The sequence below is a fragment of the Eptesicus fuscus genome, chromosome 20 (genome assembly GCF_027574615.1).
Source record: "Eptesicus fuscus isolate TK198812 chromosome 20, DD_ASM_mEF_20220401, whole genome shotgun sequence".
Classification (NCBI taxonomy): domain Eukaryota; kingdom Metazoa; phylum Chordata; class Mammalia; order Chiroptera; family Vespertilionidae; genus Eptesicus; species Eptesicus fuscus.
Genome location: NC_072492.1, coordinates 13,821,452 through 13,838,326, shown reverse-complemented (window position 1 = coordinate 13,838,326; position 16,875 = coordinate 13,821,452). Strand labels below are relative to the sequence as shown.

The 16,875-nt window shown below is 48.2% G+C and overlaps 5 protein-coding genes across 9 annotated transcripts in view; 3 read left to right on the top strand and 2 right to left on the bottom strand.

The window, feature by feature from the left end:
* The window catches only part of C20H17orf100 (chromosome 20 C17orf100 homolog), an 80,961-nt gene extending 78,036 nt beyond the window's left edge, over positions 1 to 2,925 (bottom strand). For all 3 annotated transcript variants that reach the window (XM_054709750.1, XM_054709748.1, XM_054709749.1), the window contains exon 1: positions 1,930 to 2,925. In XM_054709750.1, the coding sequence (XP_054565725.1) occupies positions 2,230 to 2,607 (378 nt within the window). In that variant the 5' untranslated portion in view covers positions 2,608 to 2,925 and the 3' untranslated portion in view covers positions 1,930 to 2,229. The remainder of the gene's footprint in view (positions 1 to 1,929) is intronic.
* Positions 2,926 to 2,929: 4 nt separating this feature from the next.
* On the top strand, positions 2,930 to 8,806 carry MED31 (mediator complex subunit 31). Its single transcript, XM_008156744.3, has 4 exons — positions 2,930 to 3,118; positions 3,955 to 4,032; positions 4,311 to 4,407; positions 8,428 to 8,806. The coding sequence occupies exons 1-4, from the start codon at positions 3,091 to 3,093 to the stop codon at positions 8,618 to 8,620; spliced, it is 396 nt and encodes a 131-aa protein (XP_008154966.1). The 5' UTR covers positions 2,930 to 3,090; the 3' UTR covers positions 8,621 to 8,806.
* Positions 4,356 to 16,875, top strand: part of KIAA0753 (KIAA0753 ortholog) — a 77,304-nt gene continuing 64,784 nt past the window's right edge. For all 3 annotated transcript variants that reach the window (XM_054709740.1, XM_054709741.1, XM_054709742.1), the window contains exon 1: positions 4,356 to 4,407. The gene's annotated coding sequence lies outside the window, so the exon portion shown is untranslated. The remainder of the gene's footprint in view (positions 4,408 to 16,875) is intronic.
* TXNDC17 (thioredoxin domain containing 17) lies at positions 9,882 to 12,068 on the bottom strand. Its single transcript, XM_008156743.3, has 4 exons — positions 11,815 to 12,068; positions 11,200 to 11,281; positions 10,711 to 10,786; positions 9,882 to 10,109 (listed from the first exon to the last, which is right to left on the bottom strand). The coding sequence occupies exons 1-4, from the start codon at positions 11,957 to 11,959 to the stop codon at positions 10,041 to 10,043; spliced, it is 372 nt and encodes a 123-aa protein (XP_008154965.1). The 5' UTR covers positions 11,960 to 12,068; the 3' UTR covers positions 9,882 to 10,040.
* On the top strand, positions 12,645 to 15,895 carry LOC114228127 (collagen alpha-2(IV) chain). Its single transcript, XM_054709739.1, has one exon. It carries the CDS (start codon positions 12,791 to 12,793, stop codon positions 15,893 to 15,895), a length of 3,105 nt encoding a protein of 1,034 aa, XP_054565714.1. The 5' UTR covers positions 12,645 to 12,790.

Sequence of the window (16,875 nt, the reverse complement as noted above, 5' to 3'; positions counted from 1 at the left end):
ACTGAGCCCCAGCCATGGCCCACATTTTATATTTCCAATCCTCACCTCCCTCATGGTACCCAGCTTCTTGCATTCAACTGCCACTCAATGTCTCCATTTGGGTCTTATACAGGAATCTCAAGCTCAGCATGGCCAAAACTGAACTGATTTTCCCTCCTAAACCTGATCCTTCCCCGGTATTTCTCATAAATGGCCATACCACCATACAACAAATTGCTCAAGCCCAAACTGAAGTCATCCTTGATTCTTCCATTCCTCTTTCCCTCACCTCCATATTCATCAGTCATGTCAGCTCTGCCTCCAAACCCATCCCTAATCTGCCTCTTTTCTCTCCACTCCTGCCACCCTAGTATGAGCCACTATCATTTCTTGCTAGACCACGGCATTAGCTTCCTAACTAGTTCTTGTTTTCTCTCTTGTCCCCTACATCAGGTTTTCTCAATATCACACTATTTATATATTGGGCTAAATAATTCTTTGTTTGGTGTATATGGTGGGGAGGGGCTGTCTCATGAACTGTAGGATGTTTAGCAGCATCCCTAGCCTCCAACCACCAGATGCCAGTAGCAAAACTCTCCCCCCGCAACTCCCCGCCCAAACTGTGACAAACAAAAATGTCTTTAGACATTTTGAGGGGACAGAACCACCCCCAGCTGAGAACCATGGCCCTGCATCCTACACACAGAAGGCCGGATATTTTAAAAATATAAATTGCATCATGTCACTCCCGGGCTGAAAACCCTCCAATGTCTCTCCATTGACCTTACAGTAAAACCCCTCCTTGCCTGGCTTACAAGACCTCTATGAACTGGCTCCTGCCTACTTCTCTAACATCCTCTCTTCCATACCGTGACTCTCCCGCATTAAACTCCAGCCACACGGGTCTTTCTGTTCCTTAAACATTCCAAGCTTGCACCCATCCACTCTTTGCACTTGCTGTTCCCTGTGCCTAGAATACACTCTTTCCAGATCTTTGCATGGCTCACTGTTCGTGCACACAAATCCCAGCTCCAATGGTGCTTAGGCAGCAAGGCCATCCCTGACCATCCTATCTGAAGAACCCACTGACCTCCATTCTCTACCACATTGCCGGTTTATTTCCTCCATAGTGCTAATCACAATAGGAAACTGTCTTGTTCTCCTGGAGAGCCAGACCCTGTCTACCTTGCTCTCTGCTATCGTTCACGTGCTAGAACACCATCCAGGACAGAGTAGGTAATCAAAATTTCCTCCCCTCCATCTCCTCATATCTCAGATCAGGTTTCCCGTCTAAGATTATTCTCTGCACACATCCCAATGAAGGGTCGAACCGGCAACCTGGGCACGTGCCCTGACTGGGAATCGAACCAGTGAACCTTTGATACTCAACCCACTGAGCCACACCAGCCAAGGCTCTAAGATTATTCTTTTCTTTTTAAAAAAGAAAATATCTTACTTCGCTAATTTCATTTTAATGAAATTAGTGAAGTAAGATATTTCAGAAAGGAAGGAAGAGGGAGAGATAGAAACATCAATGAGAGAGAATCATTGATCGGCTGCCTCCTGCACGCCCCTATTGGCGATTGCTCCTGCAACCCGGGCATGTGCCCTTGACTGGAATCAAACCAGGGACCCTTCAGTCCACAGGCTGATGCTTTATCCACTGAGCCAAACCAGCCAGGGCTCTAAGGTTATTCTTGATTGGTGACCTTCATTTCTAACTATACTAAACCTATGTTTAAAAGTATAGCTGGGGTTACCATGTACAGGGTTTAGTACAAAAAAAGATAACTGCTTATTTTGAAACATAAACAAAGGCCAATTACTGAATGAGTGAAAGTCTGTTCCATGCCCCGCAGGTTTTTAGCAGGCATATAATCATCCTACTGTCATCATTTCTGGTTGCTCCCTGTCCCTAGGCAGTGAAGGGACTATGAATCTCAAACTCACCTGGTTCAGAGGTTCAAGCAGCCTCGTTGTCCATCAACTCAATTTACACAGTAGAATGGACCTGGAAACTTGTGCTGGCTTCAAGTTAAAACAGTTGCCTGGGTCAAAGGCAGGATGGTCCAAGGTGCAGCATGGTCAATAAATGTTGGCTGAGTCCGGAAACTGTAGATTGCCTGTTTCTTATGTTGATTTATAGGCGGTTTCTATGATTGGTCCACCTGGCAGCTTGGTGGCTGCAAACTGGAGGCAATGTTGTCCTGGCTGAGGGCCATGGCCCTTTCGTGGCTTTTGGGAAGTATTTCATCGGGACATTTTTACATTCTGGCTGGTTGCCGTCTTGTCCCTCCGGGGAGGGCTCTCCACGCGGTGCAGAGACGTCTCCACGCGCAGGGATGAGGCCCTCACGTGGCGGGAGGACGTTTCTGTGCGCTGCGAGGAGGTTTCCACGTGCTGGGAGGACACCTGGAGGATGCGAGGGAGCCGCTTCCCAGAGGGGAATTGGGAGGGCCCCTCACTGCGGCACTGGGAGGTCTCCACCTGCCGGGAAGACGTGTGCACCCGCCGGGAGGAGGTCTCCACGCGGTGGGACGAGGTCTCCACGCGGACCGTCGATGTCTCCTTGTAGTGGGTGGTTTCCACCAGGGGCGAAGCGGTCTTTCCCCGAAGGGGTGAGGCCATTCTACGGGTGTAAAGGGGGTGGGAGGCAAAGAGATCTCGGGAGGCCCCACAGACTAACACTCCCCGAGAGTCTCGCCTCTGGGTTACATCACAAGGGAAGGGATGATGTCACAATGGCGTGTTACATCACCGCAGACACAAGGGTGGACGGGAGTGCCCCAACACCATGACACGCAGGCACCGGGTTCTGTCGGGCTTTTCTCTCCCTTGCAAATACTGGGCCCTGCCCCGTGGCGCTCCGCGGGCCCTGCCCCGCGCCCTCGATTTTAGGGGGCCAGCGCAGGCGTGCAAGCGGCTGAGCCCGCGCGAGCCCGGGCGGGCCCGGGATGGGCGGAGCCTCCCGCTCCCACGCCTGGCTGCGCCCGCCCCCGCATCCCACACTGCCCCGCGACAGGAAGGCGGAGCCGCGGCTTCCGGAACCTCCTCCGCCACTCCTGGCAGTTGCTGTGTGGGGCTGGAGGCAGCTGAGCTTTTTTGCGGGTGATGGCCGCGGCTGTCGCTATGGAGACAGGTCAGTAGCGCTTGGAGCCGCGAGTCTTCGCGAACAGACGGGTCCCGGGCCCGGACACCTCCTCCAGCTCCCCGGGACCCCTTGCGGGCCTGATCTCAGAGGGGTTACCGTTCGGACCCGGGGGCGCCAGGGCTCTCGGAGCCGCTGGAAAAGCTCAGGTAGTTTGGCCTTTTCAGAGGTGATTTGTTCGCAGACCTTTTCCCGCACTTGCTGGTCAAACACCGACCCCATGGGCTTCCTGGCATTTGCGAGACTAACCGAGAGGAGTTCTAATTTGTTTTCTGCGTCTCAAATGAACTTGTATAAGTTTGAAATATCATCGACACACTTGTGTATTTTTCTGCCTCTGACGCTTCTCACATATCCACGCACTCCCTGATCTTGCACACATTCCGTCTCTTTTTTCAGCTTTGATTCTAAACTTCCTTTTCTGATTGACTTAGCATTCGCTTAGCTTTGCTAAACTTAATCACATTCACATTTTAACGCAGTATTAATATAGGGGAAGGCACAGTTATTACCACGTACCCCAGTGATCACTGTTAAAATCTCTACATAGTGGCTTGTAAGTGATAAATGTCCTGCCTCCTGCGTGTTCCTGTTTTCTTTGATGACTTTTAACTTTAGAGAAATAATCATTTTAATCAGGGCTTTGGTTTTCTTACCCTTGTGAAGGTTTATCTCCTCTCACACCCAGTTTAGAAAAACCATCATCACCTGCCCTTCATGTAGAAATGTCTATCAGCATTGGTCGGGTTTCTTCACCGCTGTCTTTCTACAAGTTAATATATAAAGTGACCTTTCCTTTGGGTGATTTTCGTTATCTTCTCTCCTAGATGATGCTGGAAATCGACTTCGGTTTCAGTTGGAGTTGGAATTTGTGCAGTGTTTAGCTAACCCAAATTATCTTAATTGTAAGTTGTTGAGCACCTCATTGAATTAATGATTTCTGACAGATGAGTTGCAGTTCATATTAGTGTCTGCTTTTATACATTCTCAATTGAACGGAATTATTGCTACACTTATACTGGTGTATATACATATATAATTGAGCAAACTGGGACTTGTTTATGAATTCAATGTGTGTTGGTGGTGGGGATGTTATGTATGTAAATTCTTTGTTAGAAGTCACAAATCGGTTCAAGGATTGGTTTGCTCTACAGATGCATTTTTTTTTTTTTATGCCTTTCAGTTCTTGCCCAAAGAGGTTACTTCAAAGACAAAGCTTTTGTTAATTATCTTAAGTACTTGCTTTACTGGAAAGAACCAGAATATGCCAAGTATCTAAAGTAAGTTTAATTTTAATAGTCCTAAATATGTATATACTTTTTTATACTCCAAAACACTGATGTTTAACAGACTTCTTAGTTTTGCCCATCTCTCCACTTTTAGTTGCGACCACCTTTCAATACACACTTATCTTTAACTTGGATTATTACAGTAATCTGCTCACTGGTTATCTTTACTTCCACTCTTACCTTTTTCCTCCACCCCACGCTCTCACCCCTAGCCAAACAAAGCAAAACAATTCTTTATGCAGAAGCCAAATTGACCTCTTAAAAATGTAAATCACAACGTGTTACTTTCTTGCTTAGAATTTTTCATTGGCTTCCCAATGCATCCAGAATAAAATTCAGTCACTTGAGCTGAAGTTTTATATGATCTGGCTCTGTCTTATCTGACCTTATCTTGTACTACTCACCCCATCTCACTGGTTTTCTGACCCCAAGGAACCCACATTCTATTAATGCAGGGACATAGCCATAGGCTAAAAATTTAAGAATGTCAAAAGGGGTACTTATAAGGAAGGTTTTCTGGAGGAGGTAACCTTCCAGAGTCTTAATAGCTACTGTTTTTTTAGGGCCTCCTATGTGCTGTACTGTGCCCATTTTAAAAAAATAAACACACACACACAATTTAGGTTGTGCAACAGATGTCATTTTAATGGTTACTAAATTGCAAAAGCATATTATAATCACAAGCATTCCTTTTTGCTGGTAAAAAGTAAACTTTGAATTCACACCTCTTCTTTGTCTTAACTAGGCAGTCAAAAAGCAATAATGAAACTTTTTGGTTTTTTTCTAAACAAAGTTTGAGAGGAAAATGTTTCAAACTTGCACTTTTTATCCAAGTCACTTTTCTCCCATCCAAGTACTAACCAGGCCCGACCCTGCTTAGCTTCCGAGATCAGACGAGATCGGGCGCGTTCAGGGTGGTATGGCCGTAGACCAAGTCACTTTTCTGATCCATGTCTAATACAGTGGTTCCTAACCTTTTTTTGGCCATGCCCCACCTAAGCATCTCTAAAATCCTAATGCCTCCCCTCCTCCCCCCCCCCCCCCCCCCCGCCCCCGGTGACATATAATTCTTACTATTCAAAAAGTGAACTTCTATGGAGGAAGCCTAAAGGCCATTAACTTGGTCTAAATAAGCTTCCAAAGAACATGGCATCCATGAAAGAGAAAAATAAAAGAACGAAAGGACAGTTGAAATACTGAGGAAATCACTAAGAAATTGTTAAAAAATAATAATAATGTAAGTGATATGAAAAAATAGCAAATAGTTTCAAAACATATAATAGAGAACTAAAATGCATAAATATATCACAATATATATTTATATACTGTATACTAGAGGCCCAGTGCACGAAAATCATGCACTGGGGGTAGGTGGGAAGGGGGGTGGTCCCTCAGCCTGGCCTGCGCTTTCTCACAGTCCGGGACCCCTTAGGGGATGTCCACCTGCCGGCTTAGGCCCACTCCCCAGGGGATCGAACCTAAGCTGCAGTCGGACATCTTAGTGCTGCCACAGAGGCAGGAGAGGCTCCCACCACTGCCTCTGTGCTCACAGTTCTCAGCCCGGCTTGTGGCTGAGCGGAGATCCCCCTGTGGAACAGCACTGACCACCAGGGGGCAGCTCCTGTGTTCAGCATCTGCCCCTGGTGGTCAGTGTGTGTCATAGTGACTGGCTGTTCCAACCTTAAGGTCAATTTGCATATTACCCTTTTATTATATAGGATTATTATATAGGATGAGACCCCTAGAACCATTAAGAAATGTAAAAAATTCAGTTAATAACTCATTCTTGAGTTGTTCCCCTTAATCAAAGGGGCATGTGCCCCATGTTGGGAATCACTAGTCTAACTGCTGATTCATGAAGCTGCCTGCAGGATCCTTTGTACCCTTCCTGGCTCTTTATAAACAACCACTTATTCATTTAATAATTCACAGAAAATACTTTATTACATCCCAACATGTACTAGTATGTATGTAGATTAGAGACTCAGTGATGGACACTGAATTAGACACCACAAGTTTAATTTCACCCACCACATTGCTGAGATGATCATCTAAACTATGGCTAGAGGTTTCCAGTGAGCACCGCAGGAGTATACTGTTTCCCAAGCATGTCATTTCTACCACTTGTCCAGTTTTGGCTCTGTGTACCCCTGTATGAATTACTTAAAAAAAAAAATTATATATATATATTATTTCAGAGAGGAAGGGAGAGGGAGAGATAGAAACATCAATGATGAGAGAGAACCCTGCACACCCCCTACAGGGGATCGAGCCCGCAACCCGGGTATGTGCCCTTGACCAGAATTGAACCCGAGACCCTTGAGTCTACAGACTGATGCTCTATCCACTGAGCCCAGACTGGCTAGGGCTGATTTAATGTTTTTTAATTTACTCATTTAGACTTTATGTCTTTTCTATTTGAAATAATTTTACTACAAAACAGCTTGGAAAAAATAGTAAAGAGCATCCCTATATCTTCTTCACCCATATGTTCTAAATGTTAAAAATCTTAGGTAACCACAGTACAATGATCAAAATTAGAACATTAACAATATATACTACCTAACCTTATCTAGTCTACAGACTTCAGATTTCACAGGCTGTCTTACTCATGTCCTGTCTGGCACAGTATCCAGTGTAGGCTCATATGTTGCATTTTGTCATGTGTTAGTCTCCTTCGATCTGAGTTCTTCCGTCTTTTTTTCCCCTCCGTGACTGTGACACAGAAGGCAGTTTACCCGCCACTGATGATGTTAATTTTGATCACTCGGTTGAGGTGGTAGCTGTCAGTTTTCTCTACATCAAGTTACTATTTTTTCTATTTAATAAATATGTTGTGAGGAAATACTTTGAAACTATGTTTCATACTTTTACCCACTAATTTTAGTATCTATTGGAGATACTTGCCTTAAAGAATTTTTACTGTGATTTCCTAATTCTAATTCCATCATTATTTCTACATTAATTAGTTAGAATTCAGTTGTTAAGGAACATTCCCTTGTTGCCAATTTATTCATTTTTAAAAGTTACATCAGTATGGACTCTTGGAATCTTAACTTTTATTTTGTGATTATTATGTATGTCCTTGCTCTATTCCAGCTATGGCCATTGGAGCCCCTTCCAATCGTCTCTGGAGTACTTCTGACATAATTTTTGAGCCCTTTTCTTAGGCACTACATACTATCCCAGGCTCATCTTGTATTTTCCTTGCCTGACCCCGGAATCAGCCATTTCTCCAAGGAACTCTGGAAAATGCTATTTAAAACCCACGAGTTGGGCACTAAAGTGTGCTTGTTAGTACCACAGTGTCATTGTTCCTAGGTCTTCTTAGCACACAAACTAAGAACACATATCTGTGTCTGGCTCTATGTTTCTGTGTAAAAAGTCATGAGTTCATATTGCTGTTTTCAATTCCTGCTCAAAAATGGGGTTCATTCTTGCCTTCTCCGTTTCCTCATCTGGTTTTTATGATAGCCAGAAATTACTTTATCCACATATTTACTTATGTCTTTGCTCAGTCTTAGAGTATATATAATTTCAGAATTCCATATCCACATGGAAAACTAAAGTATAATATTTGTGCATAGTTCTTTCTGAAATTGACTCTGACTCTATCATTGTTGATGGAAAACCAGTAGTTATCAATTAAACACATAATTACTAAAAATTAAAAGCATTCCTACTCCTCACTTCGGAAACCACCAGAGTAGATTAACTTGATTTGCCCCCAAATGTTGACTCTGCTTACCAGTTATTGTGTGGTCTTGGGCAAGTTACTTAATCTTTCTGATCTTAAGTTTTCTCACTTCTGAAAATTTTGCTTAATTCTCACTTTTGATCACTAGTTTCTTTGCCTGATCAGGAAAAAAATAGAACTATGCTACCAAAGTATTCTAAGTTAACGTTACAGAAATTGTAGCTGCAAGATCATTTGTACATGAGTAACTGAATTAGAGCTTGGAGTTATTGACTTAAATTATGCCAATCATTAATTGATAAACTTAAACCCAGGTACCCTCAGTGTTTACACATGTTAGAACTACTCCAGTACGAACACTTCCGCAAGGAGCTGGTGAATGCTCAGTGTGCGAAATTTATTGATGAGCAGCAAATTCTGCACTGGCAGCACTATTCCCGGAAGCGGATGCGCCTTCAGCAAGCCCTGGCAGAGCAGCAACAGCAAAATAACACCTCAGGAAAATGAAAAGCTGGATCCAGACCAGGCTCCTAAGACTGTATATGTTGCTTCTGTACAGTGAAGACCAAAAAAAAAAGACTCATTTTACCTACTTTCTTGTGCTAGCACTTAGTACCTTTAGTGTGCTATTTAATCCAAGTTAACTTTTTATTGTCAGTAGATTATTTCTGTTAAGCCAAAACTGTTCTTTGATTTTCCTCTGGATTTGTAAATTTTTATTAGTATTTAACACACTCAACTGAGTAAGGACAGAAACATTTGGTGCTTTAGACCAATGTAAGGAGGCAGTGAGGATGGGGCAGAGGGCGGGCCACCTAACATCCTGAACTCAGTCAGGCTCTGTTCCTGACGTACAGTGGGGACTGGGGCAAGTCCATCTCCTGGAACCTTACTCTCCCTCAGATCAGCTACCCTACCCTTCTTATCTAGATAGTAGAGCCATTGACTATTCCTTATCCACATACGTAAGGAACAGAGTCAATGACCTTTAAATCCCAGAGCAGGAAGGGCACAAGGTTTTTTACATTCTGCAGAAGAGGACATACCTGTATAACTACTTGCTTTGCAAAAAGCTTTAATGGAAGAATCATTGCTATGTCGCTGACCTAGTGATGGCAGGGAGATTGATAGTTAACTAATTGGACTCTTGACCTCAGACTCACTAGGACAAAGATGAGGAATTTCAAATACTTGTGCTCATTTGCTAGAGCTAACATTTATTTGGCAGACACCACAAACCAGGCATTGTTAGTGCTTAGTTGCATTTTCATGTCATTCTTAGAACAATCTTTGTTCAAAAGGAGGAGACTGAGGCTTAGACAGATTAAGTAACTTGCCTATGGTTACACTGCTAATAAGTGGTAATCAGAGTGTGACTGATGCACAGGTGAAATCCTTCCTACCACCAGGCTATATAGGTTCTAACGTCTGCTACCTGCCTCATCCCAAGTAGTGAAGTACATTCAGACAGTTTGAAACAAAGCTGCCTGTATGAAGTGGGGGCTGGATTAGATGTGCTGTGCTCTGGTTAGCTTAAGTTCTGCATTCTAAAGCCAAAAAAGGTGTTTTAGGAATAACAGTTCTTTATAAATTCATGGAATTTAAGTTAAAAGATCTAAAATTCAGAGATTTGGAAGCAAATTCACTATTAGGGGCTTTCAGATATTCCTGTTACCTCCAATAACACATTCCTTTGTGCTATTACTACCACTCCTGAAGACTTGTTACTTATATCTTAAAGATATCCATATAATACAAACAAACAGGGTTTCATGAGCATTTTTATAGCACTCTATTGTTTAGACATACCATTTTTTTAAAATCATCGCTTATTTATTTAGGCCTAACATGAATTCAAAGCAAGCATGCAATTTCTTTTATACTAGAATAAATCAGGAAATCAAGACACAATTGTCATAATCAAATCTTAATCTTCAGAGAACAACATCTCCACGAGGTTGGCCTGAAGACATTCAGATTCTACCAGTTTTTGAGGCTGTAAGAGAAGAACAGTCAAATCATAATCCACAGCTATAACAATGTTATTAGGAGGGGATAGAGTTGGTCAGCCTTGAATGACACAAATATTTAAACAAATTATGCCATTCAGAAACTATTAACTAGTTGTAACAAGTTTTATGAAACACTTAAGATATTTGCTCTTAAGTTCAGTCATTAAAATACTTGGCTCAAAACTTAGACTAAAACAGGAGACAGCAAGTCCAGTGCCATCCCCTTGCCCTCAATTCTTTAATTTAGAATCCCAGGGCTATGACTTAAGTTTCCCTTCCTTTTCAACCAGAATTATGGGTTAACGGGCAAGCAGCCATTGATGCCAGTGCTTAAGAAACCATGTGTAAATCAACTTTCTTGAGCAGTGTTTATAGAATTTTAAATTAATAACTTTTAAAAAGTATTAAAAAGATGTAATAATAGTTTATTGGGATTGTCCGTAGGGGATGGACAAATGCACTCTGAACAGCACTGTGATGTTTGGATGAAATGTCAAGACCTTTCCATATCTGAATCCAGAATGAGTGAGAAGAGTTTTGACAGGGTGAATTGTAGCCCCAACACAGTTGTAGAAAGATACTCACTGTTCCATATTTAAGGAGTGTAGGCACTGCAGTTATTTTCAAGTTTGTTCTGAAATCATTATTTGGATCTTTCCAACTATTTTGAAAAGAAAAAGTGACATGAAAAACATTTTACTATGTTTCTTATATTTGTTTAATATTTGATATAGTCCTACATTTAGTTTTTTTAGTAATCATTGTTTTTGTTGTAAACATTTTAAAAGCCTAAGGACTGTGACTTACCTATTCCCCTGTGTAAGTTTCATTTAAAGTGTGATTAAGATATGTATGTAAAGACAATTAAGTTCTGAACTAACACCAGACCAAATGTATTGAGTTATCCTTCTAATACAAGTGGCTGAACATTCAAAATTTTGATTTGTATTTAATATCTTCTAATTGCTTGACCCATCTGACTGTACCTTAGACATAGAACCCGAGTCCCGGGGCCCTTCCCACCTGTAATAGTGCAGTGCATATCTGGGAAATAGAGTATATATTGCCACTTACTAAGGTTTTTCTCCTACTTGGCAGTAGATGAACACACATTCTTCACAAATATGCTTCAGCCCCTCTCGTACGACTGGTTCAGCTTTTAAAAAAGTTGATATAAAATGACAACACATTAACTCTACAATCAGGCCCTGATAAACAGTATCCCTCTTCCCTCCCCTCATGTTGCTAAGAACTCAGACCTAAACTGCAGTTAACTGAGGAGGTTAACAGAAGGCAGGTGTTCTCAGATTTGAAAGCCACTTTAAGGGTAACTACGTCCCAGTCCCGACGCCCAAAAGAAGGAAAGGCATATTTGCTGACCTATGCAAAGGACATCAACTCACGTCCTCACAAAGACGCTAATTATACGGAGGAAGTGAAAAATTGTAAAGGACTAGATTTCAAGATTATATGGGTCGAATGGTAGAAGGCACTCTTGGGGCGGGGGTGCACTTAACAGGAGAGAAGGGAACAAGGTGGGACAAGGAGGCAAAACGCAAGCTTAGAAAGCCCTGCGGATCTCCAGGAGTAAGACTCCTTCCTCTGCCATGAACTCCGCTCTCCAGCCAGAACCTCGGCCTTGCCTTCCTGCCACTTCCTTTGGGCAGCAGCCCCGAACCCCGGCCTCACCCTGCACGCAGTCGGGGCACCAGCTTTTCCCTTCGGCGTCCTTAGAACCGGTAAAGTAGGCGAAAATGGTCTTGCCTTTGTGCTGCTCCACAGCCCGGCTGAAGTCCTCGAAGCCGGACACACTCACCTCCTCGTAAGGAGCCATGGGGAACGCGCTCCCGGAACCGAGGATAGCCCGGGAAGGCTTCGGGTGGGACTGCCCAGAGGCGGGGCCCACGTGGGGCGGGGCGAACCTGCTTCCGGGTGGGCTGAGCACCTGGTGCCGCTGGAGCTCAGAAGGCTTGGGGGGGGAGCTACGGGGGCCTCTGAGGGCCATAACTCGTCCGTACCGCCTTTCTGCTCTCCCTTCTCCGATCTTCCCGTTCTGGCCCCATTCCGAAACCCAGGCTTCTTCCCTAATCTGGTCTCGGCCCCAGCCCCATACACAATGGCTGCAAAACCTGCTGCCGCGCAGCCCTGGGACCCTTAGGTGGCTCTCGAGTCCCAACGGCTCCCAAACCGCCCTGCGCCTGTTGCCATGGCGACCCGGCGAGCGGCCGGAAACCAGGCCTCATTGAAGTCCCCTCCTTCCCCGCCCCCCCGCCTGCTTCCCAGTAGCCGCGCCTCGCCGCCTCAGGCCGGGTGGGCACCCGCGGTGTTGGGGGGTCCTGGGGAGCTGCGTTAGGCGTCATGGACCTGGGGGAGAGGAGAGCTTGACCCAGGGCAGATACTGCTGCTTGTCGCCCGTTTTAGCTATTTTCCTGCCTAGGCTTTAGGGTGGGGCCAGGACTGAAGGGAGGGCGAGCGGGGCCGCGGGGGGTGGGGGGCTGGGAGGAAGTCAGGCTGCGAGGTTGGAGCTGGTGTGAGTGCGAGTGTGCAGCCCGGGGGCGAGGTGCCCTGGGCCTGCGTCGGGGGAGATGGGAATTGCCCTCGAGCCCTGAGCCGGGCGGCCGGCCGGGGCCTTGGCCAGGCTGCGCAGGGGCGGGCGAGCACGGAGATGCCGGGCCGCTGTGTGGGGCCCAGCAGGTCCGGGCGCGTAGCCCGGCGGCCTAGGGGGAAGAAATGGACTGGGACGTCCCGAGGCCGAGGAGGAAGGCGCCGGGCGAGGGCCTCGGTGTGGGGGACACGCTGTGTGAGTGCAGAGAAGCCGCAGGGCTGTCGGCAGCCGTGCGGGGGGAGACGAGCGGCGGAGACAGCCGAGGGCCCTGGGGCGAACGAGGCTTCGAGGACACCGGGCACTGCAGGCTCCACGGAGGCTGCAAAGGACCCTGGGGCTGTGCTGGTGAACGGGGCTGCGGGGGAACCCCAGGTGGTGGGGCCTGCGGGATCCGTGTGGGTGACCGGCACTGGTGACGAGGAGCAGCCAGCTTACCGGAGTCCGCGGGGCTGTGAGAGGAAAGGCCGCCCGGGATCGATGGGGCATGAGAGCATTCTGGAGCTGTGGCTGAAGGTGCAGGCTATGAGGGCCGCTTCCGGGTGTGGGGAAGGAAGCAGAGTGGAGCTCCACCCTGTACCTGCAGGAGAAGGGCCCGTGGAAAGGGGTGTGCCTGGCCGAGCTTCGTGGGTAGAGACCAGCCGTCGGGGTCTCACAGGACCGTGGGTGGAAGGACAGGTTAGGGCAGTACCCCAGGCCTCAGGAGGACCTACCGCTACTGGCCTACGAGCAGGATGTGAGAGGCTCTCAGGCTTGCGTGGGCTGGGACAGGCTGTGAGGTTGCCTCCTGGGGGTGTGCCTAGGGCTGCGGAGACAAGTTCTGGGATTGCCCCACACCTGCTGGGGAGAGGACAAGCTGTGGGGGTGCCTGGAACTGTGGAGGAGATAGGCTATGAGGTTGCCCCAGGCCCTTGGGGAAAAGGACCGATTATGGGGGTGCCTGGGGCCGTGGGGTGGCCTGAGGCTGTAGAGGGAGAGGTAGGCTGTGGGGGTACTCCAGGTCTGTGGGAGAGAGGGCAGTCAGGACAGGTGCCCGGGGCTCTGGTACAGGAGGCAGTCTCTGGGGATACCTTATGGGGGAGGGGCCAGGCTGTGGAGGTACCCAGAGCTGTAGAGGAAACTCCCTCTGTGGGTGCTCCAGGCTTATGGCCGAGGAGACAAGCTCTGGAGGAGATAGGCCCTGGGGGTATTCCTGACCTGTGGGTCTCCAGACAGCCTGTAGGGGTACCTTGTGCTGTTGAAGAGGAAACTAGATGTGGCGGTGACCCAGGATTCAGGGAAAGGGGACAGGCTGTGTGGGTAGAGACAGGCTCCGCAGGTGACCCAGGGTCATGGGAAGTAGCCCAGACTGCGGAGGTATCTGGTCCAGAGGAGCAGGAGGCAGGTCCCGGGGGAGCACCAGGCCTTTGGCGGGTAGGACAGGCCCTAGGAGTACCTCGGGCCTTGGGGAAGGAGGCAGGCTGGGGGAGCGTGCCGGGTCTGTGGGGAACCGACCAGCCTGGGGGGGTGGCCCAGGCTGGGGTGGTGCCAGGAGCCATAGGGGAACAGCCGCGTTTCGGTGGCATCCCAGGCCTGTGGGACAGGCAGCAGGCTCTGGGGGTGCCTCTGGCTGATGCCGTGCCAGGGGTGGTTGGGGAGGAGACATGCTGTGAGAATGTCCTGAGCCTGTGGGAAAGGAGGCAGGCTGTGGGGGAACAGGAGGCTCTGGTGCCTACAGCTTTAGGGGTACCGGGGTCTGTGGGCCAGGAGGCCGGCTATAGGGATGTTTCGTGTCTGTGCAGGAGGAGACAGGCTGCGGGCTTGTCTGAGACAGCGGGGATGTCCGAGGCCTCAGGCGTGCCCAAGCACAGGTGTGCCCCCACAGGGGTACCCGCGGCTCTGGGTGTGCCTGGATCTGGGAGGGTGCCTGCCGCTGTGTGGGTGTCGGGCCCTATATGTCCGGAAATCAGCTCTAGAGATGTCTTGAACCTGTGGGAAAGCGTTCACACTGCCGGAACACCCCTGGCTCCTGGGGTCCCTGTGGCTTCCGAGGAACTGTTGGCTGTGAGAGAGAACGCTGGGTCTGCGGCTTTCCCGAGATTATGGGGAAGGAGACCGGTGCCCGGGCTTCCGGTGACTGACAGGGTTGCCGTAGCTCCTGAGGTGCCTGGGCTTGCCGGGGAAGAGACTGGCTCTGGGGGTGTCCCAAGGTCTTGGGGAAGGAGACAGAGTGCCGGGGTTCCTGTGGCTGTTGAGGTGCCCGCTGCTCCCAGGGTGCCTTGTCCTCTGGGGGTGGAGACTGGCTCTGGAGGCTTCTCACCCTTGCCAGGAAGGAGACAGACTGCGGGGGTACCTGTGACTGTGGGGTTACCGGGGCCTGTAGAGGAGGAGACCCTCTCTGGGGGTCTCTCGGGCTTATCAGGAAGAAGACGGACAGCTGAGATGCCTGTGGCTGCTGGAGTCTCCATGGCTGTGGGAGTGCCCACAGCGGCTGGCGCTTCTGGGCTGGTGGTGGGTGACACTAGCGCTGGGGATGTCACTGGTGCATGGGGAAGGAGACTGGCGATGGAGAGGCCCACTGCGGCCCGGGCTTCGGGACCTGTGGGCAGGGAGACTGGCTCCGAAGGTGTGCCAGGCCTGTGGAGGAGACCCACTACAGTAGTCCCCGAGGCTGTGAGGGTACCTCTGTCTTTGGGGGTGCTTGCAGGTGTAGGAGTTCCCATGGCGGGGCACGTGCCTGCTGCGGTGTGGGTGTCTGGGTCTACAGGAGAAGAAACCACTGCTGCTGGCTCGGGCCTCACCCTAGTGACGAGACAGTCTGCAAGGGGACCTGGGGCTTCAGGGGAGCAGACAGGAGGTGGAAGTATCCTGGGGCTGGCAGGGAGGAGCCAGGCAGCGGGGGTGTCTTACACCCATGGGCGTGGGACCAGGTCATGGAGCTGCCCAGGGTCTGTGGGGGAAGAAACAGACTGTGAGAATGTGTCGGGGACAAGAACGACTAGGGAGGTGAATGAAGCTGTGGAAGTGTCCTCGGTTTCAAGGGAGGAAATGGGCATTGGCCGTTTCCGAGATCACCCACAGCAGAGAGGGAGGAGACAGCCTGGAGGAGTGTCTGGAATGAGAGTGAGGGGGGACAATTTGGGAGAAAATTGTGTGGGGGAGGACAGATTGAGGGGGGCATTCCTGTAGTAAGAGTAGGGAACAAGTTGAGGGGTCCTGGGACTCTTTGGGAGGGAACAGTGTGGGGGAGATTTGTCCTGGGTTGTGGATGAAGATACAGGATGTAGAGGCGTCTCAGGATGGGGGAGGGAGGAGATCCTGTGTAGAGAAGTCCCATGGTATGTGGGGTAACAAATTGGGCGGTTTCCTGGAGCAATTGGAAAGGGACAGATTGCAAGGAGAAAGGTGTCCCAGGACTTTGTACAGAAGAACAGTTTGGGGGTGGGTGTCCCCTGACTGTGTGTGTGTGTGTGTGTGTGTGTGTGTGTGTGTGTGTGGCATCACTTGAGGTATCGGGGAACTGTGGGCATCACCTAGTTTTTCTGGTAGAGAAAGGATTATTAGGCCTTATGCATCCCCGGGGAAGGTGTCGACCACATAAAAGTTGCAGTCACCCTGGCCCCAATTCTGCAGATTCCTTCATTGTGTGGCTCCAGATTGCCTCGCCCATGTACCTCCTCCCATCTTCGTTTTGTATCTTGTCTCTACAGCCTTAGAAATAAGGAATCTTGGACAGCTGCCTTTATGTTCCTTCAGATGTATCTGTCTTTAAGCAAATCCAGTCTACAGATGTTGGGTTTATTCAGAAGCTTAAATTAGGGATTTTTTTAAAACCTTCATTTCCCAGTTGATTTACTATGGGATTCTTTGAGAGAACAAATTCTCTATTTAACACTAGTCAGTTTATGGAAAATCAGCTTAATTCAACAAATGTTGAGTTAAATTGTCTACTATGCTCAAAGCACTGTATTGTGGGAAATATCAGAGAAGAGCAAGACAAGGCCCTTACCCTCAAGGAACCTTGTCTAGCTGGGAAGATGAGACATAAACCTGTGAAATAGGTAAATAACGTGAGACAAGTGTATAATAAGCACGTGATGAGTGCAGGGATAATGACAGGTCTATAAGGAGGCCTTCAATGATAATGAGTAGAGCCCTAACAGCTTAAC

Excerpts from the sequence above, each read along its gene's own strand:
- TXNDC17 (XM_008156743.3), bottom strand. The coding sequence starts at position 11,959 with ATGGCTCCTTACGAGGAGGTGAGTGTGTCCGGCTTCGAGGACTTCAGC. Across the intron at positions 11,282-11,814 it reads GTGCCCCGACTGCGTGCAGG|CTGAACCAGTCGTACGAGAG; the intron begins GTGAGGCCGGGG and ends CTTTTTTAAAAG. Across the intron at positions 10,110-10,710 it reads CACTCCTTAAATATGGAACA|CCTCAAAAACTGGTAGAATC; the intron begins GTGAGTATCTTT and ends CTTCTCTTACAG.
- LOC114228127 (XM_054709739.1), top strand. The coding sequence starts at position 12,791 with ATGCCGGGCCGCTGTGTGGGGCCCAGCAGGTCCGGGCGCGTAGCCCGG.
- MED31 (XM_008156744.3), top strand. The coding sequence starts at position 3,091 with ATGGCCGCGGCTGTCGCTATGGAGACAG. Across the intron at positions 4,033-4,310 it reads TAACCCAAATTATCTTAATT|TTCTTGCCCAAAGAGGTTAC; the intron begins GTAAGTTGTTGA and ends TATGCCTTTCAG. Across the intron at positions 4,408-8,427 it reads GAATATGCCAAGTATCTAAA|GTACCCTCAGTGTTTACACA; the intron begins GTAAGTTTAATT and ends ACTTAAACCCAG.